A 23,187-nucleotide genomic window follows, 5' to 3' on the forward strand; every position below is an offset into this window, starting at 1 on the left:
TGAAAATATTACAGGGAGAACAGACCAGAGGGCTTGTCTACTGAGGCTATATGGGTAGAGCTGAGGAACGGGAAATGTATGACCACACTCATGGGGTTGTATTATAGACCACCCAATAGTCAACAAGAATTGGAGGAGAGAGATAGCAGTCAGCTGCAGGAAACGTAAAGTTGTGATAGTAGGAGACTGTAACCTTCCACATTTTGTCAAATGTATTCAAGAAAGTTTTCTAAATCAATATATAGAGGTACCAACAAGAGAGAGTGAAATACTGGATCTTCTATTAGGGAACGAGACAGGACAGGTGACAGAAATATGTGTAGGGGAACATTTTGGGTCTAGTGATCGTAAGGCCATTAGTTTAAAGTTAATTATGGAGAAGGATAGGTCTGGGCTCAGGTTGAGATTCTAAATTGGAGAAAGGTCAATTTTGAGGAAATGAGAAAGAATCTAGAAAGTGTAGATTTGGAAAAGTTGTTTTCTGGCAAGGATGTGTTCAGTAAGTGAACAAAATTTTGCAAAATTTTGAGAGTATGGAGTTTGTATGTCCATGACAGGATCAAAGGCAAATTTACCAGGCATAGGGAACCTTTGTTTTTGAGGGATATTGGGGATCTGGTTCAGAAAAAGAGAGAGGTGTATAGCAGTATAAGCAACATGGAGCCAATGAGGGACTTGAGGAGCATAAAAATTGCAAGAAAAACCTCAGGAAAGAAATCAGGGAGGATAAAAGAAGACACGGGGTTGCTTTGGCAGACCATGTGAAGGGAAATCCTTTTATAGGTATATTAAGAGCAAAATTGTCCCTTCGAAGATCAGGAAGGCCAAGATATTTTGGGAGGGGACTCCAGAGCTTGGGGCCGATGCAGCTGAAACAACATGAGCAATAACGATGAGGGAGGAACAATGTGATGTTGTTGAGTAGAAAGGCCAGTTGGTTAAACAATGAACGAGTGCTGGAGGAACTCAATAGCACATGCAGCAATAGGTCTTCAGGAATGTCAAAAATGAGCATTCACCAAAATAAGAAGGGAAGGAGGAGGAGGGCACAGGCTTGCATCTGATTTGTGAGACAGGTGGGAGAGGAGCTGAGGTACTTGGGGAAGGGAGCAGAGGGCTGAGAATGCTGCTCTCTGTCCTGAGAAAAGAAGGGAAGTGGGGACATGGACCTGGAGGATGGTGATAGGCAGGGGAAAGAGTAAAGGAGAGGAGTCAGAGGTGTGAGGGCAAGTGTGAGGGAGGTGAAATAAAGGGAATGAGGGAAAGAAGGTTACCAGATGTTGATGAACTCAATGTTAATACTGCCCAAATGGAATATAAGGTGTTGTTCCTCCAATTTATGTGTGGCCTCAACGTGGCAATACATAAGGCCATGGACAGACATGCAGAATGGAGTGTGGAATTGGTGGCCGGCCACTGGGAGATCCTTGCTGCTGCAGCAGACAGAGCGAAGGTGCTCGACGAAGCGCGTTGGTTAATACTTGGGTGGATTCTGGAGCAAGGATCCTGGGATATTCCTAATTTAGGGACAGGAAAGAATTTAAATACAAGAAGGAAAATTTTAAACAGCAACCAAGAGAACCTTAGTGTTCAGTGAGGTTGGTAGATGAATGCTGGATGAGTGCTGACATGAGTATGTGTCCTTCTGTGTCAGTCAGATTCACGTAGTGCACACGGCAGCCGACCTGAGGAATGTTATGAGTTTGTAGGAGGCACTGATGCCCTTGGCAATAAATGAGCTGAGGTAGGGCAAAGACTAATGTTGTAACATTGATGCAAGTCGATTTTCTCTATAATGCATCCAATAAAGGGTCCACAGCTCTACGTGGGGATAAATATTGGGATTCATGCAGGTGCTCGTGTTGAATATACACTGATGGTATGGAAAACCAAGAGAGGCATGAAAGTAGCAAAAGATAAATTTTAAGTTACTAAGAGGGCTGATCTTCCAGGGGATCATGTGGGGGAGATGGGATTAGGTTGAGGGCGACTGTCATCTGTGATACACAGGTTTCATCCCATCTCATAGCACAACTGCAGGAACAACTCTGACAATCTGAAGTTAACACTTGGTTTTCTCCCCATCAAGCATTGTTGGATCTTACATTTCCAAAGAAAAGGATAAAAGATAAAGAAGAGAAGAAGAAAAAGAAACTGAAATTGATAAAAGTGGAGCCGGATGATTTGGCGGAGTCCTCGGGAGCAGAGGGACCTATTGCAGCGCCTGCAGAGCAACAGGTGACCCCCAAACCGGTCGCCCTTCCTGAACAGTAAGTGGCTTAATTTGTTGACTGCCAACTCTCCTAAACAAGTGGTGGAGGTCAGAATCCAAACTGCTGATTGGCTACTTTATGGAACTGACTGCGTGTAATGTTAGCCCAATTTTGGCATCGATATTCTTCAAGTTTCTCTCTCTTTGAGTTGCACTCTATGCATATTTAAAGACCTCGGCGTTTAAAAAATTGTCATTAGTTTGAAAGCACTGCTCAAGCACATTGTAGTCACATGGACTTTACCAGTCCCACAGTCAGGGATAGATCAATACTCCTTTATTGTCATGTAATAGTACAGAACATGCAATATGACACAATACTGCCTTCTTCCTGCCGTAAGGCAGTCAAAGAGTCACCGTTAGTATCGCTCAGTGTCCTTTGCAGTAAAAGAGAAAGAGAAGCAAAAGAAACACTGTGGTTCACCTCCAATGTTCCTGCAGCCGCACAGACTGTTGTTCGATCCATTGGCAACTGGAACTCCAGATTCCAAACCTCCGACATGATCAGGAAGCCTTCAATGCCCGAGGCCCTTTGGGAGCTATTCTTGTCCACAGCACTTGCTTCAATCCTGGTTCTGATACCTGGTTCCAATTCGCCAGTCTCCAGCAGCCCACAGCCTATGTGAGTCCTTTGCTGTGGTCAGCATATGTGTTCTTCCTGTTTCCAGTGGCCTGATGCTCCCCAGGAGTCTGTAACTCCTCAAGGCCGATGCCGCCATCTTGGGACAGTCCTCTGTGGTTACAGGATATAAAAAAAGAAACATTGTTGTTTCCATTTAAAGACTGTACGGAGCCATCGGCAGTTGAACTCTTCAGAGCAGCGCTGTATCTCTGCTCTCCTGGGTCCACACCAATGGCAGTGCTGCCATTACAGCACCGCCATCTCAGGCAGTAATTATCATTTTTGTGAGAGATTGCCTCCCTTCTCACTGACTTCCTGGGTGAGATGGGAATGTGGAAACTTAAGAAGTGCTGCATCCAGAGCAGGAGACTAGTTTTTAAAAAAATATTTTTATTGACATTTATGAAGTGTGCCAGAAGATCAGAGGAAAAAAATTACAATAATATTCATAGGTACAAGTTCCAAAGCACGTTCAATACACTAAAATATAAAAAAACAAAAAGAAATAAATTTCAAAAGCCCTTCCCCTCAGCAAGATTGAAGATTGACATTAATAAATCCAGGTGTCCCAGTCTTAGAGAGGGACAGCACAATGCCAAGATTCCAGTTTCACACTAAATCTTGAGATGATGGTAGTAGTCCAAGAACGAACTCCATATCATTTGAAATTTAACATTTGAGTTATTAACTGGATATCTAATTTTCTTCCAAGTTTAAACAAGGCATTAGTCATTGTGCATGTGTAGGTAGGGTATTATCTTTCCATTTAATCAAAATTGCATGTCTGGCCACCAACGAAGTAAAAGATAAAATGTGGCATTGAATTGAAGTTGGTAACACACCATCTTCTCAGAATGTTCCAAAAAGAGCAATTAAAGGGCTAGGTTCCAATTTTAAATTTAAAATCCTTCCAAAATATCTCTATGCTAGGGCAGGTCCAAAACACATGAATTAAATCCTGTTTTACATTTGTCACATCATGGATTTGTGTCCGAATAAAAATGATACAATTTTAGTTTAGACATATGTGGTCTATGAAACATTTTAAATTGCAATAGACTATGCCATGCACAAAGGAATGTAGTGTTAATCCGTTTAAAAATAGAGTTCCAAATTCATTGGACAGTGAAAGGTTCAAGTTCTGCTCCCAGGCATTCTTGATTTTCATTAATGGGGCTTGTCTTAGATCAGCCACTTTGTCATAAATAAGAGATATTAGCCTTTATAATTAGGTTGTAGTTTAAAAAATATATCAAGACTATTTGCCTGAGGAGTCCCAGGAAAATCAGGAATCCGAGTTTGAACAAAGTGTCTAATTTGTAATTATCTAAAAAATGAGCTTTAGATAAGTTAAATTTTACCACCAATTGTTCAAAGATGCAAAATCGTTGTCAATAAAAAGGTCTAAAACATTTAATACCAAATCTGTGCCAAATACCCATTCGTATGAGTCTGGTGTAGCCCATTTCCCAAGAGCAAATACTTTCTGCGATTTCCTCATTACAGTCAGGTAAATTTCCAGGACCTGATGGATACCCTGTGGAAGTTTTCAAATGTTTTTCTAAATTGCTTGTGCCATAGTTAAATTCTGTGCTTAATAATTCATTTAAACCATGTAATCTTCCATCACCTTTTAATGAAGCTTCCATCTCTCTTATTGCGATAAAGGGAAAAAATCCACTTGAGTGTTCTAATAGGCCAATTTCTTTACTGAATGTTGCTATGAAGATCTTGGCAAAAGAGTTGGCCCTCAGACTGAAGAATGTATTACCGTTAATTATTTCTGAAGATCAGACTGGTTTTATTAAAAATCATTATTCTTATTTTAATATATGTCACTGATTGAACATTTTATATTTACTCCCCATTGAATGTGACCTTTCAGTAGATGCAGAGAAAGCTTTTGATGGGTGAAGTGGGTTTATTTATTTGCGATCCTGGAAATTTTTAATTTTGGACCATGATTTACTAAATGGATTAAATTATTGTATTTAAGTCCTAACACTTCAATTCTTCCTAATTTACAACAGTCAAAACCTTTCAATTTCCAATGGTGTACTCAACAGGATTGTTCTTCTTGATTTGGTTTTAGAACCATGAGCAATTGCCTTTCGTGAGTGCAGAGATTTTCTCAGGGATTTACAGGAAGGGTATTAACATAAAGTTTCCCTATATGCAGACGATCTTTTGCTTTTTATATCTAATCCAGATACTTTACTATTCATACTATCTTTGCTATCTCAATTTAGTCAGTTTTCAGGGTATAAATTGAATTTGCATAAGAGTGAACTTTTACCTTTGAATGCTCCTATACCAAGGTATTTTAATTTTCCTTTTAAGATTGTGAGGGCTCAATTTACTTATCTTGGTATTACAATTACAAATAGTTATAAACATATTTTTAAGGAAATTTTTTTAACATTATTTAAACATGTCAAATTATCCTTAACGAGATGGTTACCTTTATCTTTTCCCATGATTGGTCGTATTAATTCTATTAAAATGAACATTTTACCTAAATATTTGTACCTTATCCAATCTATACCAATTTTTATTCTTAAATCATTTTTTGATTAATTTGATTCTCTTTTGTCTCTTCTTAAATATGGTTAGGAAAGTGCCCCTGCTTGAATAAAGTTTATCTTCAAAAATCTAAAAGGAATGGTGGTTTGGCATTTCCTAATTTTAGATTTTATTACTGGGCAGTCAATATACATAACTTTTATTACAATTTGATAACTGAATTGACTTGGGTAGAAATAAAACGAACTTTTACTGAGATATGGCAATTCTTGGATCTTCTTTATCCTCTTCTTTATACAAACTAACTGAAAACACGGTCGTTAAACACAGTTTGAGAATATGGACACAATTTAGAAGGTTTTTTTGGATTTCAGAGTTTTTCTCTTGCTAGCCCTATTATATCCAATCACCTCTTACAAACTTCTTTGCAAGACTCTGCCTTCAAGGAGACAAGTTCTGTGTCTTCCCTCACAATGGGCTTAAGGAAAGGAGAGTAAGACACAAAAGGAGAAGCTTGAAAGGCCTAAAGGACCGACAGCTGTGGCAGGGCCTGAACGCCATAATCTGCTTGAGTGAATCTGAGGAAAACATCTGGCCCGGATGGAGTACCTGGCTGGGTATTAAAGATCTGTGCTGATCAACTTACCAAGGTATTCACTGATATCTTCACTATCTCACTCCAGCAAGACATGATATCCACCTGTTTCAAACAGGTGTCAATCATACCGGTGCCCAAGAAGAGTGCAGTAACCTGCCTTAATGACTATTGACCAGTAGCGCTTACGTCAACAGTGATGAAGTGTTTTGAAAGGCTGGTGATGAAGCAGATCAGCTCTCGTCTGAGCGGTGACAAGGATACATTCTGGTTCACCTATTGTAGAAACAGGTCTACGGTGGATGCCATTCATCTCATTGGCTCTACACAAAGCCCTTGAACACCTGGACAGTAAAGATGCATACATCAGGATGCTCTTTATCGACTACAGTTCAACATTCAAGACCATCAACCCTTCAAAACTGATCAGCAAACTCCAAGACCTGGGAGTTAACACCCAGCTGTGTATTTGGATCATGGATTTCCTCACCTCCAGACCACAATCAGTGAGGATTGGTAAGAACTTCTCCACAATCTCCATCAGTACTAGAGGACCACAGGGCTGTGTTGTTAGCTCCCTGCTCTACTTACTTTACACCTATGACTGTGTCGTTCAGTACAACAATAGCATCATCTACAAATTTGCCGATGGTACCACTGTAGTGGGTTGTATAAAGAAAGGTGATGAGTCAGTATATAGGATGGAGATTGAAAACTTAGCTGAATGGTGCACCAAAAACAACCTTGCACTCAATGTCATCAAAACTAAGGAGCTGATTGTTGACTTCAGGAAATTCAGTGATCATTGGGGGATCAGAGGTGGAGAGGGTGAGCAAATTTAAGTTATTGGAAGTCACAATCTTGGAGGATTTTTCCTGGACCCAACACACCAATGGTATTGTGAAGAAATCTCGTCAGTCCCTCTACTTCCTCAGGAGTTTGCAGAGATTTGGTATGACACCAGAAACCCTGGCAAATTTCTACAGAGGTGTGGTGGAAAGTGTGCTGATTGGCTGCATCATGGTGTGGTATGGGAACACCAATACCCCTGAGTGTAAAGCCCTCCAAAAGGTAGTGGACACAGCCCAGGACATCACAGGCAAAACCCTTCCCACTATTGAGCACATCCACAGGAAACGCTGCTATTGGAGTGCAGCAGCCATCATCAAAGACCCACAACAACCAGCACATGCTCTGTTCTTGCTGCTGCCATTGGGAAAGAGGTATAGGTACCACAAGACTCACACCAGGTTCAGGAACAGCCGCTACCCCTCCACCATCAGACTCCTCAATGGCAAAGTCAATCAGAGACTCATTTAAGGACTCTTACTTGTGCAATTTATTGATTTTCTTTGTTCTCTCTGAATTGCACAGTCAGTTTGTTTACGTTTGTTATCGGCTTACAGTTCTTTTATTTGTTTACATGTTTACATTGTGCACAGTTTATTTTTTGCACTACCAATTAGTGGTAATTCTGCCGCACTTGCAGGAAAAGGGAATCTCAGGGTTGTATGTGATGTCATGTATGTTCCCTGACAATAAATCTGCACTTGCAAAAACATTCAGAAAATTTATGAGGAGGGAGTGGTTTAGAAAGAAAAGGTCTGGAACAGGGATCAATGGCAATGGTTTGGTCCAGGAGTTAGCAAGGAGATGACAGAGATGAACTCAGCTGCAAGAAAGGAGGTGTCCAGTTTAATGTGTTTAGAGATACCCAGTCTAAGTAAAGGGACAGTGGTGGGCAACCCCTGAGATTTGAGTAAGAGCATACAATTTCCAAGACAAATGGTGGAGGGTAGAGGAGACATTGCTGATGGTAATATGGAGAAGTTCGTGGTGGGAGAATTTCTATAAAATAGAATCCTCATAGGTTTTCACCATGGAGAAGGATATGGTCATAGGAGAATTCAGGGAAAAGGCAATGAAATTCTGGAATATGTTATTATTTTCATCGGCCACAGGTGTGGCTCTGGATGGTCACAGGCCAGTGAGAAAGGCAGGAGAGAGAAGACCTGTAATTACATCATTGGGAGGGAAGTTATTTAAAAAGATTCTTGAGGAATGGGATTAATCTGTACTTGGAAAGCCAGGGAATAACCAAACCTTTGTCATGGAGAAAGCTGACTGATCAACGTTGGAATGTTTTGCTGGGATGATTTTGCTTGGCAATATGAGTGTAGAGTGACAGATGGAATTTACTTGAGTGTGAGGTGATATCTTTTGCCAGGTGTAAAATGGATAGGACACACACCATGAATGGTTGGACTTTAGGGAGAATGAGAGAGGGAGTTTGGTGTAGAAATCCAAGGATCCCTGAAGGTGGCAGGACAGGTGGGGAAGACAGCAGACTGGACAATTGGCATCTGGCTGGGGCAGGTTATATGAGATCAGGGAGGAGTTTGTATAGTATAATAAAACATTGGTTTGGCTACAACTGGAGTATCTTGTCTTCATATTTTAGCAAAGAAATTATTGAACCTGAGAAGACACAGAAGAGACACCAAGATGTTGAGTAAACAAAGAATTGCTTGGATAGAATGGATATTCAATCGTATTCTTGATAATTTTGACTCAAAATATTGACTGACTATGAAAGGTTGCTGAGTGACTTCAGCAATTTTCTGTTTGTTTTCGATTCTAGCATCTGCTTCTTTGATTTTTCACCAGGATGTTGCCTGGGTGGGAGTGTTTCAGTTACGAAGGGAATGTGGAAAATTGGATGTTCCTTGATGCAGAGGAGATTGAAGTGACATGGGTAGGGCAGATGGTGGAGGTACAGTTGAAAAAATTTCCCCATTACAGAGGGGTCCAAAAGCTAGAGAGGACAGGGTAGGTATAAGATTTAGAGGGAGTCTGAGGAACAGCTTCGTCACTCAAAGGATGGTTGGAATATGGAACACACTGGCCAATCAGGTAATGGAGGAGGTGATTGAGAATATGGGCACAATTTAAAAGATTTTTTGGATACAGTAAAATCCCCATTATTTGGCACCTATGAGGGTCGCAGACGCTGGAAATGCAAATTTTCCGGCTGACTGAGACTCACAATGACAATACGAAAGACTCCTGCATTAAGAATACACCGATTAATTTCTGAAGAGTTAAATATAATGTAAAAAATTATAATGAACCAACCTATACCTAACATTAATAATCTTCATCATATTATCCTTACATATAGATCTCCAATCATCTCGCTCAATTACAATAGCCAAATCACTTTACTATCTAACTTGGGCACCTTATTTTACAATAATTTATACATTTCAGAATTTTTTTTTAACACCTTCTGTAAGTAAAATTTCAAAATTTGACTATCTTGGTAATCTTAAAGTATATCCAAAATTATCCAATAATAAGGCTTTAACTATAATAAGCAAAGAGGGTATTATTTGGAATTTCATATTTCTCCTTCATACTTTGAAGTAAAATAAAATAACCAGCTTCATAACAATCTTGAACAGTTTTAATTCCTTTTTGATACCATATTTTAAAAAACTGATTATTAAAGGTGAAGGGAAAAAGTTTTTGGATATAAAGGTATCTTACCTGAAATTTTCCCTTGTGCACCTATCTCATCATTCAACCTATTCTATAATTCAAATAAATGTCTCAAAATAGGTGGATTTTTATTAACAATTAATAACTTAGTATTTGATTTATAAATAAATGGAGTCATATTATTCTCATCAACAATAGCGAACTCAATATTAGCCCACTTGAGGCTTTGATCCATGGGGACTTAATGTATAACTTTGCTTAATGGTTTAAATCTCCATTCTTTTTTCCTACTTTGTGGTTTATGGTGGGGGGGAGGAGGGTGGGATTTAGGGGGATGGCGGGTGGGGGGAAGAGGGGAGGGGAGTATTTGTATTGTAACTGAAAAATTTTAAATTAAGTATTCAAAAAAACACCATTTAAAAGACAAAAGATTGCAATATGTAGTCAGTTGAAAATAAAAACAGTATTGTAATCTTTGATTATGTAAAGTTTACCTTAATGAAGTAATTCCCATAAAAATGCGAGATTTAAATTTGAACCCCCATTGCTGGCGCTGTGACACATCGCACTAGTCACTTGGCTAACCATGCTGCCGTCATAATTAAATCTGCTCCCCTCACGCTGACAACCCGACTCACCTCCGTGCCAGTGTCCTGGTCAGGCCCTTGGTGCAACCCAACTCACCTCCACGCCAGTGTCCAGGTCAGACCCTCAATGGAACCTGACTCACCTCCACACCAGTGTCCTGGTTAGGCCCTCGGTGCAACCCAACTCACCTCCACGCCAGTGTCCTGGTTAGGCCCTCGGTGCAACCCGACTCACCTCCACGCCAGTGTCCCAGTTAGGCCCTCGATGCAACTCGACTCACCTCCACGCCTGTGTCCAGGTCAGACCCTCAGTGGAACCTGACTCCCCTTCACGCCAGTGTCCCAGTCAGGCCCTCGGTGTAACCCGACTCCCCTTCACGCCAGTGTCATGGTCAGGCCCTCGATGCAACCCGATTCACCTCCATGCCAGTGTCAGTGTCCTGGTCAGGCCCTTGGCTCAACCCCTCTCATCTCCATGTCAGTGTCCTGGTCAGGCCCTCGGCACACCTTCCTTTAATTTGAATCCCGGTCGCTGGCGCTGTGACAGCGTTGCGCTAATCACTATGCTAACCATGGCATCATCAGAATTAAACCCCCCTCTCCCAAGTTTACAGATGAACTTAATGTACTTAATAATATGACTTTTACTAGGCAGGGATAGGAAGACACTTTGGGAGAAAAACCCAGTGGCATTGGCCAGTTATTCATCTTGGGCACCACTATTTTATTGAAACACAACTTTTCTCATACTTTATTCAAGCAGCTACTGCGGGCGGGGTACGACTGGGACACTCCGCTGGCTGAATGTTTGCTCCCATCTTCTTCAGAGAACATTTATTTTACTAATTTATTTCCTCAATTTTTTTTTGCTGGTTGTTTGAGTTTCAAGCTGATTGAGTGCAAGCTAATGGGGATTTTACTGTACATTCAAAACACTCAAGAGGCAGCTAGGTGAGCATTTGAATCGCTGGCATGTAGTAGGCCATGATCTAAATAATGGTGCACGATGAGGGTTAGCACAGACACTATTTCAAGGCTTCATGACTGAGTCTCACAGCTGGAAGCTGGAAAAGAGGCCTGGCTGACATTTTGTTAACAGCTTATCATTTCGCCAACAGTCGTCTTAGAACTAGATTCAATACTTGTCTAACTGTGTTGGCATTAATGCAGCTCCTAAGATATTGAGTGACTGATATGTATTTTGCAGGGCACTTGATTCAGTAAAACTGACGACGGTTCCAGGAATCACGGCTTGTTTCTTTAGTCTGCTGCAGGAAATCTTACTGGCAGAGGGAGAGGCGAGTATAGCCTGGGTAAGTGGCAGAACATCAGCATGTGTAATGGGCAATACATGAGTGCTGGAGAAGCTCAACAGGTTACGCGGCATCAAGAGGAAGTCAAGGATAATGATAGTTTTGGGCCTGAGCCCTTGGTCGAGACCGGAAACCTTGGTTGCCATTTACTTCTTATTGATGCTGAGTTTCTGCCGCACATTTACATTTTGCATTCAACTCCAAATCTGCAGACTTATCTATTCAATTCCACCATGTGTAACTTCAACTTCTGGTATAATGATCATACTGCCTGCAATCTGTTGTCCTGAACAGCCCACTAGTTGTAGCTACTTCAGCGAGCTGCAGTAACTTGTTTGTTCCACACTGGTGAGAAATTCATGCGGTCGGAAGAGGAGTGAGGTATTCCAAAGAAGATCTATCCTTTCCATTTGCCTAGGGATTGCTGCCTTTCTTGGGTACGGGGCTCCTTTCATCCTGTTCCGTACTCACCTGCCTGCACACACCTCCTCTCACCTTCCTCCCTCCACCATACATCATTCCTGCTTCTTTGCCTATCCTGACATAGCTTTAAAAAGATTATTTCTCATAATAAGACATTATTTCTCAGAAAGAGACTATTCAGCCCAATGAGTCTGCCCCACCATTTAATTATGATCCATTTTCCTACAGAGCCCCACTGCCCAGCCCTCTCCCCATAACTTTAATGCCCTGGTTAATCAAGAACCTATCATTCTTTGTCTTAAATATACCCAATGACTTGGCCTCCACAACCGCCTGTGGCAACAAATTCCACAGATTCACCACCCTCTGTTTCAAGAAATTCCTCCACATCTCTGTGGATGCCCTTCTATCTTGAAGTTGTGCCCTCTTGTCCTAGACTCTCCCACCATGGGAAACAGCCTTTCTACATCTACTCTGTCCATGAAAATGTTTAAATAAGATCCACCCTCATTCTCCTAAATTCCAAGGAGTGCAGGCCAAGAGCGGTCAAATGTTCCTCAGTGGATAACACTTTCATTCCAGAAATCATCCTTGTGAACCTCCTCTTCACCGTCTCCAACGGCAGCACATCTTTTCTTAAATGACAAGCCCAAAACTGCTCACAATGTAATGCCCTGGGAGGTTGTGCTTTATAAAGTCTCAACATCACATCCCTCTTCTTGTATTCTTTTCCTCTACAAATGAACGCCAGCATTGCATTTGCCTTCTTCACCACCGTCTCAACCTGCAAGTTCACCTTCAGTCTATTCTGCCTTCATTAAATGATGGTGCCTGTCCCCAATTCTGGATACCTCTCTAGGAGAAACATTCTGTAGTGTTCTCCCTGTTAATCCTTCTCAGAAGTATGTTTCAAAAGATCACCTCTCATTCTTCTAACACCAGTTAATAAGGCCTGATTTGCTAATCACTCTTCAAATGCAGATTTCTTCATCCCAAAAATAAACCTAATGAACCTCTCTGCGTCCCCTCCAATGGAAGCTAATGCTTCTTTAAAGCTGCATGCAGTCCGATGCAGTCTTACTAGCACGCAAGAAAGTTGCATTAAAAGATCTGTACACTTGAGCTCCACACTCTTGGAATAAGGGCCCAGCATTCAATTTGCCTTTCCAATAACTGCAGTGTCTCCATTCAAATTCCACATTGTATCCACTAGGGCCCACAGCTCCCTTTGAACTCCAGTATTTTGGAGTCTAACTTCATTTGAGCAATTAATTTACTTTTTCATTCCTTCTTCCAAAATAGATCAAGATCACTTCACATTTTCCCATATTACTCTCCATCTGATTTTTTACAACTTTCTGCCCCGATTTAACCTGTACATATCACACTGCAGGCACTTTATGTCCTTCCTCCCAAATTGCCCATCCATCTCGTCAGAATCAGAATTTATTGTCACGAACAAGTCATGAAATTTGGTGTTTTGTGGCAGTATCACAGTGCAAACATTCATATTATAACCATCGTACATTACTACAAAAAACAATAACAGTGTACGAAAAGTAAAGCAGTGTCTTTGGTTCATTGATCATTCAGGAATCTGATGGCAGCGGGGAAGTAACTGTCCTTGTGCCGCTGAGTGCTCGTCTTTAGGCTCCTGTACCTTTTTTCCGATGGTAGCAGAGTGAAGAGGACATGGCCTGGGTGGTTGGGGGGGGGGCGGAAAGGTCTTTGAGAATAGAGGCTGCTTTTCTAAGACCCCGCCTCATGTAGATGTCCTCGATGAAGTCTGGTGCCTGTGATGTCGCTCCCTGACCTCCCTTATCAACCCTCTGGAGTTTAATCTTGTTCTGAGAGTTGGCGCCTTCATACCAGGCAGTGATGCAACCAGCTAAAATGCTCTCCGTGGTACACCTGTAGAAGTTTACAAGAGTCATATAACCATTTATGGCATGGAAACAGGCCATCTCGGCCCTTCAAGTCCACGCCAGTTCAACTCTGCTACATCTCCCCACCCCCCATCCCTGCCTATTCTCCACCCATAACCCTCCAACCCCCTCTTATCCATGTATATATCCAGCCTCCTCTTAAATGAAAGAATTGACTCTGCCTCAACTATTTCCTCCGAAAGATTATTCCATTCAGCCCCCACTCTCTGAGTGAAGAAGCATCCTCTAATGTTTCTCCTAAAATTTTGCCCCCTTACCCTAAACTTGTATCCTCATGTTTCAACCTCTCCTGCTCTCAGGGGGAAGAGTCTACTTGCACCTAGTCTATCTATTCCCTTCATAATTTTAAACACCTCTATCAAATCCCCTCTCAACCATCTATGTTCCAATGAATAAAGTCCTAACCTCTTCAATCTTTCTCTGTACTCTAGGTATTTTAAGCCAGGCAACATCCTTGTAAATCTTCCCTGCACCCTCTCCACCTTATCTATATCCTTCTTATAATTTGGAGACCAGAACTGAACACAATACTCCAAACCAGGCCTCACCAACGCCTTAAACAGTCGCAGCATCACTTGCTGGCTCCTATACTCTATGCTATGATTTATGAAGGCGAACTTACCAAATGCCTTCTTAACCACCATGTCAACATGGGAATTCACCTTCAAGGAATACTGCACCATAACTCCAAGATCTCTTTGTTCTTGTGCATTCCCCAATGTCCTCCCCTTTACTACATATTTCCTATTTTGATTTTTTTTTTGAAATGAAGCACCTCACACTTCTCTACATTAAATTACATCTGCCATCTTTCAGCCCAATTTTCCAGACAAACCAAATCCCTCTGTAATCCCTGAAAACCTTCCTCGCTATCCACCACTCCCCCTATTTTCGTATCGTCTGCGTATTTACTTACCCAGTTAACGACCCCATCATCCAAATCATTAATATAAATATGAACAACAGGGGACCTAGCACCAATCCTTGAGGCACGCTGCTCGTCACAGGCTTCCATCCTGACAGACATTTGTCCACCATGACCCTCTGCTGTCTCTCCTCCAGCCACCTCTGAACCCATCTTACTATTTCTTTATTAATCCCTAGTGACTGAACCTTCCTTACTAACCTTTCATGTGGAACCTTATCAAAAGCTTTGCTAAAATCCAGATACACTACATCAACTGCCCTACCTTCATCCACCTTTCTTCGAAAAACTCAACAAGGTTCGTCAAATATGACTTCCCCTTCACAAACCCATGCTGGGTTCTCCTGATCAATCCCTGTCTATCCAGATATTTATACACATCATCTCTAAGAATATCCTCCATAACTTTCCCTACCACCGAAGTCAAGCTTACAGGCCTATAATTACTTGGCCAACACCTCGTGCCTTTTTTAAACAATGGAACTACATTAGCAACCCTCCAGTCCCGTGGCACCACACCTTCCTCCAGTGATCATTGAAAAATCACTGACAGTGCCTCCATTATTTGCTCCCTGACCTCCCTTAACGTCCTGGGGAAAATCCCATCAGGACCAGGAGACTTATCCACTTTTACTGACCCTAGAAGCTCCAAAACCCTCTCTTTACTAATCCCTATCTTTTCCATAACTAAGCCATTTGTCTTCTCAGACACCTCATAAAGTATAGTCACTGGCAACAAAATCTCTCATTTGCCGGTTTTGCCTATTTATTTCATCATGAAGCAGGGCTGAGAGAACCAGGTGTTGAGATTGGCACACGATTCTGGTGCAGATTTGTGCTCTTTTTACAGATTGAGGAGAAGGTGCTTGATTGGCAGATCTCTGCACACAGTCCATTAAACTCTTGGTTCTCTGATGCCTCAAACTGGTCAGAACTTGTTCATTCAGCTCTACGCTTCCTTTCTGGAGAAGGTGCGTGTAAGTTTGTTTTCCAGTTGTTTTAACTCCCTTCTGGGATGAGGGCGTCACTGCCACAGTATTTCTGGGGCAATGAATTTCTTATTGTTGATGACAGGATGTTTAAGATGGGAGTAAAAACATAATGCTGAAGAAACTCGGCAGGTCCAACAGCAAAGATAAAGATATATAATCGATGTTTCAGGCTTGAGTCCTCCAAGTTTGAGCAAAATGCCCAAACAAAATGGTGGAGGGAGAGGCACAGTCCCACAGACAGAAGAATTAGGTGGATGAGGGAGGGAGGGAGGGCACACCAGCAAACAAGAGGAGAATGGAAAGCTCTGAATGGAGAGGGGAGGGGGTTTTGAGAACTGGTGGAATGGGGATGGGGAAGAGAGGGAGAATGAATAAGTAGGGTAGCAGAAATTAGAGAAGTCGATGTTAATGTCATCAGGTTGGAGAGTACCCAGATGGAAAATTAAATGTTGCTCCTCAAATTTATGGGTGGTTTGGGTTTGACAGTACGTACATAAGGCCATGGACAAACATGCCAGCGTGGGAGTAGGGTGCAGAATTGAAATCGTGAAAGGACACTGTGTGACCTGCTGGGTTTCTCCAGCATTGAGTTTTTACTTCAATCACGGTGTCTGCAGACTTTTGCGTTTTACTCCTGTTTAAGTTGGGGGACCTGACGAGGATAGTCAAGTTCAAGTTTATTGTCACATGTACCAAGGTGCAGTGAGAAAGTTTGTTTTGTGAGTAGTCCAGCTGGAAATCTATGGCACAGCAAGTAAAGCACAGTGCAGGTTCAATTACAGGGCAAAGGCAAATCTCTTCTATTTCATTTCCAAAACCTCCACATCCTTCCTATCCCTAGCAGCAGTGTGACTTCCTTTCTCTCATATTCAATGCAATATTTCATTTTACTGGGGCAAGGTACATTCAGGAATTGGTCATGATGGGAAAGGAACTGTCCTTGAATCTCACGCACGAACCTTCTTCCTGTCAAGATGAGGGTGAGGATATATAGCCAGGGTGGGATGGATCTTTAACGAGGTGCTGCTTCATTGAGTGGGGCATTGAGTATGAGAGGAAGGAAGTCACGTTGCAGCTAGGGAAAATTTTGGTTCAACCGCATGTGGTTGGACCATTATAGGAAAGATGCGGAGTTTTTGGATATGAAATAGAAGAGATTTATCAGGATGTTGTTTGGATTAGACAGTATGAGCTATGAGATTCAAGGTTCCTTTTATTGTCACATGATATTACATAAAAATGTAATATACATGATATACTCCAATCTCTGTCTGCCTGGTGCCCCAAACAATAGGAGAGAAGCAAAAGAGAGTCTCTCCAGCACTTCCACATCCTCTGCAGCTGGCACAGACTCCAGTTCAATCCATTGGCAACCTGAGCTCCATGTCCAAATCTCAGAGACGATCAGGAAGCCTTCAGCGCCCGAGGCCCTTTGGGAGCCATTGCCTTCAGCACCCTCTTGAATCCTGGTTCTGATACCTGATTCCCACGGGCCAGTCAGCAGCCTATGTGAGTCCTTCAACCGCATGTCGCCAACCGCACGTCGCCAACCACTTGCAGCCTGCGTGGGCTTTGTCCCTTGTTGGTCTGCTGCATCGATTGCCTTCCCTGTAGGGTCGTCTCCTATACTTGTCCTACTCAATGCAATGGGGATGGGGGTCGCTGTTTCTGGTGCCCTATTCCAGTCCACTGCTCTCCCGGAGTCTGCAGCCCCTCGTGGTATGCTGCCCAGCACAGACTTCTGGGATTGCAGGAGTTTATTAAAAAAATACGTCGGCTCCTTTAACAGGCCATCTAAAACCTGTACTGAACCGTCGGTATCAGGACTGAGCAGTGGGACCCTGCAGCGCAGCCCTACATCTCTCTTCACCGCTCTCCAGGATTCTCACCCAGCAGCAGCACGCCATTTTTTGGAAATCTGTGGCATAGCAAATATGGAACTTCAGAGGCTGAGAGGAGATCTGATGAAAGTTTACAAAATTATGAAAAGCATAGATAGGGTAGACAATCAGAATCTGTCTCCCTGGGTAAAAGAGTTGCACGTGAGAGAACATGTGTTTAAGGGTTTTTTGAAGGAGATGGTATGGGGCAAGTTTCTTTATACAGAGTGGTGGGTGCCTGGAATCGGCTGCCAGGAGTAGCAGTGAAAACAGATAAGTGTCCTCTAGATAGATACAAATGTGCAGGGAATAGAAGGATATGGATCATATGCAAGCAGCAGAGACAGGCGCAGATGAAGGGTGAAGGGTGTGTTCCTGTGTTGTACAGTACCATGTGGCAGGTTGCTGTGTGAAATGTTATTTTCAAAGCCTGTTGTTGACGGATTGAGTGCATGAGTGTGAATATTATCTCTGTGATCACTGACTCTTTATAAACAAGTTATCACCACTGCAACCCAAACGTCACCCAATCAGACCCCAGTGCTCTGCAGAGTGTCTCCAACATTTTCAAGCATATTTCATGTTTTTGAAACATCATGGTTACAATTACCAAACTCCCACAGTGTCAGCAAAACTAAGGAGGGGATGCAAAACAAGCAAACTTTCTCACTCCCCCTTGGTACATGTGACAATAAACTTGATACCAAGTTTACTAATTGTTTTTCATTTCTCGATTATTTGTAAGTGAATTTAAATTCAACAACTGCCATGGAGACACTTGACCTTGTGTGTTTTGATTGGTGGCTAATTTAATCACTATTTTTATGTTATTCTGTACGTGATAACTCCAGGTTATTCAGCCATAGAACAATACACCACAGTACCGGCCATTCGGCCCATGATGTCGTGCTGACTGATATCAACCTACTCAACAATCTAACCTTCCCTATCTCACAACTATTACCCTCTATTTTTCTTCATCCAAATGCCCAAGAGTCTTTAAAATCTCACCTCCTTTTATTGTCACATGATAATACATAAAAATGTAATATACATGATTTCCAACCTCCACCACTACCCCTGGCAATGCCTTCCAGGCACCCACTAATCTCTGTGTGTAAAAAAAAGTACCACTGATTCTCTCCTTAAAAACTTTCCTCCACTCCACCCAGATGTCCTCTGGTATTTGATACTGTCACCCTGGGAAAAGGTGCTGGCTTTCCACCTTATCTATGCTTCTTGTAATCTTGTAGGCCTTCATTAAGTAACCTCTCATCCTTTGCTACAAAGAGAAAATCCACAGCTCTATTAACTTGCCTCGCAAAGCAGGCAAATTTCCTCTACACTTTACAGCTCCCAAATCTTTCCTGTAATGTGGTGACCAGAACTGAACACAATTTCCCAAATGTGGTCTAACCAGAGATTCATAGAGCTGCAACATTACCTCATGGTTCTTGAACTCAATCCCCTGACAAGTGGAGATGAGCATATCACAAGCCACCTTAACTACCCTATCAACCTGTGTGGTAAGCTTGAAAGATCTCTGGATTTGGAGCCCTGTTCTTTCAACCTGTTAAGAATCCTGCCAATAACCATGTACTCTGCCTTCAAGTTCGACCTTTCAAAATGTATCACTTCACACTTACCCAGATTGAATTCTATCTGCCACTTTTCCACTCAACACTGTGTTCTGTCCATATTCTTCTGTAACCTACAAAAAACTTTTACACTATCCATTGTACTCCTCCAACCATCGTATCATCTGCAAATGTACTGTCCTCTCCTATCACTTCTTCGTTCAGGTTATCGATAAAAATTTTAAAGGGCAGAGGTGCCAAACAGATCCCTGCACAACTCCAGTAGTCACGGACCTAGAGGTAGAAAATATTCCAAATACAACTACCCTCTGCTTTCTACAAGCAAGCCAATTCTGAATTCACACAGCCAAGGTTCCATGGATCCTATGCCTCATGGTATTCTAAATGAGTCTACCACAAGGATCCTGACTAAATGCCTGACTAAAATCCATATACATCTCATCTACCACCCTCATCTATCATCTTCATTGATTTCTTTTGTCACTTTCTCGAAAAGCTCAATTAGACTCGTGAGACATGACCTGCCCCTCACAAAGCCATGGCGACTATCCCTGAGAAGACTATGCTTATCTAAATGCTCATAAATCATGTCCGTAAGAATCTTCTCTGATAGGTTTCCCACCATTGACGTAAGACTCACTGATGTATACTTCCCTGGATTCTCCTCATTACCTTTTTTTTAATCTAGGGGACTATATTTGCCATTCTCTAATCCTCTGGTACATCTCCTGTGGCCAGCGAGGATGCAAAGATCATTGCCAATACCCCAGCAATCTCTTCCCTCTCTTCTAACCTGTGGTATATCTTGACCAGTCCAGTACATGTCAATGTTTTTAAGAATATGCAGCACTTAGTCTTTCTTAACATTAGCATGCTCCAACACATAAGCCTGTTCAATACTGACCTCAATTTGACCAAGGTTCCTCCGTCTGGTGAACACTGAAGTTGTTTTGGACTTCCCCTATCTCCTCTGCCTCCAGGCACATGTTGCCTCCTTTATCCTTTAACGGCTCTACCTTCACTCTTGTCATCCTGTTCTTCACATATCCATAGAATGCCTTAGTGTTTTCCTTAATCCTACTTGCCAAGGCCTTCTCATGCCCCCTTTTAGCTCTCCTAAGTCCTTTCTTAAATTCCTTCTTGGCTACCATAAACTTATCATGAGTCTTTCCTCATTTTTGCTTCCTAAATCTAATGTATGTTTCCTTCTTCCTCTTAACTAGCTACCTCGCATGTTGTGTCAACCATGGTTCCCCTTTCCCACCATCTTTTCCCCATTTCAGTGGGTCAAACCTAACCAGAACTCTGCGCAAGTGGTCCCTAAACATCCTCCACATTACTTCTGTGTTTATTCGCCCCCCCCCCCCCCCAAGAACATCTGTTCCCAATTTACTCTCCCCAGTTCCTGCCTAATCCCCTTGTAATTGGTCCTTCCCCAATTAACCATTTTATATAAATTTAGACATACAGCATGGTAACAGGCCATTTCGGCCCATGAGTCCATGCCACCCAATTTACCCCCAATTAACTTACACCCCCAGTAGATTTTGAAGGGTGGGAGGAAACAGGAGCCCCCTAACAAAGCCCACACAAACGTGGGGAGAACATATAAACTCCTTACAGACAGCTCAGGATTCGAACCCCAGTCCAGTCCCAATTGCTGGCGCTGTAAGGGCATTGTGCTAACCCCAACCCCATCCCGTGTCTACCTTGATTGTTGTGGAGTTAATGGAGGGGTTCATTGAAATCTACCACAGACCACAGAAGTTTTTGAGACTCGTTGCCCATGCAGAAGGATTTGGTGTACAAACCCTGAGGTCCCATTCGTGGAGTTGGGTGTGTTATGGAGCAAATACTTCCTGCGTGCTATAGCCAACATTTTAGAAGTACAACAGGGCATTTTCTGTTCAGTATGAATTAACTGCACTGCTGTGATGGCTGATCCATCCATATTCCCCAGACTTTCTGTGCATTTACTTTGTTCCTCTGCTGGAGTCTTGTGTTCCGTGGCTCTGTTGCAACATTTTTCACATTTCTTTCTGACTGGCTTTTGCCCGCATGCCTCTCCAGTTCTCATCCCTTGATCTTTGACCTTCTCTGTCCTCTGCATTCCTCCCTAATCTCTCTGACAACCCTTATTCTCCTCTCTCATCCTGATATCTTGACTGCACACTCCTCCTCCTCTTCCCTCTCCTCTTCTGCCTCATGCTGTATTGTGCAATGGGGGCTGTTACCTGTGACTGTGGAGCTGGATCAATGAGAGAGTATATCGGCAGGTAAACACTGAGCCTGGCTGTTGATGCTGGTCACGTGGGATCAAATACAAAAATCTGCATTATTTGTGGCTGGCACTTATTCAGAAGATGTTAAATTACCTTGGATGTACCATATACAATGCACTAACATGATTTACAGTGACTGAGATAAGTTTGGAAAGAGTAAAGCATGATGCGTAACTTATTCACACAGGTGGGGTCGCAGCTGTTCCCTCCAATTTCACTCCATACGTAAACTGCAGAGAACGAGGCCAGCACTGGCAGTGGATCGGTGAGTCAGATGCACATATTGCCCCAGGAGAGCAACGTGCCACCCATAAAGGTTTTGTGTGATCAAATGGCCTCCTGTTTCAGTACTACTTTGTAAGAAATCTCTCAACGTCCAGTGACCTAAACAATTAATTGGACTATTGTGTGAGTTGATGGAAAATATATTCAAGGCACGGACAGGGGAAGAGCTTATGGTTTTAAACAAAGAAGGGAGCTGTGATATACTTCATGTAGGAATGTGCCAAAAATGGCGGTGCTTCCGGGGCTGCTGTAACGGTAGCCCTGTTGGTGGTGCAGGCCAAGAGCAGAGTTACAGAACTCCCATGGGGTCCAACAGCCCGACTGCCATCAGCTCCGTACAGACTTTAAATGGCCTGTATTTAGGAGGGGTTTAGCCACGAAGGGTTACAGACTCCAGGGAAGCAGAGGACGGGCATAGGGTATCATAAAACGGGGAGACCAACCCCTGTTTGAAAAGGAAAATCAGAAGAGATGACCCACAGGATGGTGACCACAGCAGTGGACCAGCAAAGAGTTCTGTGGTTGAAGAAACACACTCAGGAGGCGGGCGGGCTGTTGGTGACTTGAGGCGAGGAACCCACGAAGGCTGCGGGCTGCTGACAACTGCGGTCAAGGGATTCACACCAGGCTGTGGACTGCTGGAGACTGGCTGAAGGGGCACCAGGTATCAGAGGGTGCTGAAGGGTTTCTGACCAAGTTGGAGGTTTGGATCTGGAACTCTGGTTTTCGATGGTTTGGACTGAACTCTGTGGCTACGGGGAGTGCTGGAGGGGAATCTACGGACACTTGGTTATGTTATGTTGGTGGCAGAGGGGTCCAGGGCAGATGAGAGGGAAATAGCAGTGATATGGGTGAAGGGAAACTACGTGTTCTGAAGAAGGAGGATATCTCAGATGTCCTGGAACAGACGACCTCGTCCTGGGAGCAGATGCAATGGAGGTGGAGGATTTGGGAAAGAGGAATAAAATCTTTGCTGCTGAGTTTCCCTAGCATGTTTGTGTATTGTACTACAATCACAGAGTCTGCAGACTTTCCTGTTGGCCTCCACTTGGAAGTGCCCTGGGGTTCCCACATGGCACATGGTGTGCAGTGCAAGGTATGAACTGCTCTATCCTGTCCTGTAAATAAGATTAACTCAATTATCAGATAGAACACAGAGGTTTAAATTGGAAGCACTGACCAATTCATCCAGGTACCCCTTGCGGCCTCCTGCTGCCTTTAAACCAATTCATTCCTTGTCCTTCCAAAGTACCAACATTGCACCTTTAATCATAGCGGAGGAGGTTTGGCCCTGCATCAGGCTGCGGAATTCTAGCAAGACTGGACCCACCTGTTGTATTCTGTGTAGAGCTGTGATCGTGGAAAGTAGTGAATGCTCAGGGGAGAAAAGGGCCTGTCCTGGGGAAGAGGAGCTCAGCTGGGCCCAGGGAAGAGAGACTCATC

At 42.8% G+C, this 23,187-nt stretch overlaps 1 protein-coding gene across 5 annotated transcripts in view; it reads left to right on the forward strand.

Annotated features, from left to right (window-relative positions):
* The window catches only part of nfrkb (nuclear factor related to kappaB binding protein), a 164,885-nt gene that overhangs the window by 49,924 nt on the left and 91,774 nt on the right, over positions 1-23,187 (forward strand). For 4 of the 5 annotated variants that reach the window (XM_069894378.1, XM_069894375.1, XM_069894379.1 and 1 more), the window contains exons 9-12: positions 2,090-2,270; positions 11,308-11,413; positions 15,558-15,684; positions 21,647-21,724. In XM_069894378.1, coding sequence (XP_069750479.1) covers positions 2,090-2,270; positions 11,308-11,413; positions 15,558-15,684; positions 21,647-21,724 — 492 coding nt within the window. The remainder of the gene's footprint in view (positions 1-2,089; positions 2,271-11,307; positions 11,414-15,557; positions 15,685-21,646; positions 21,725-23,187) is intronic. The other variant, XM_069894377.1, reaches the window with a different exon arrangement.

The sequence above is a fragment of the Narcine bancroftii genome, chromosome 8 (genome assembly GCF_036971445.1).
Source record: "Narcine bancroftii isolate sNarBan1 chromosome 8, sNarBan1.hap1, whole genome shotgun sequence".
In the NCBI taxonomy this organism is placed as follows: domain Eukaryota; kingdom Metazoa; phylum Chordata; class Chondrichthyes; order Torpediniformes; family Narcinidae; genus Narcine; species Narcine bancroftii.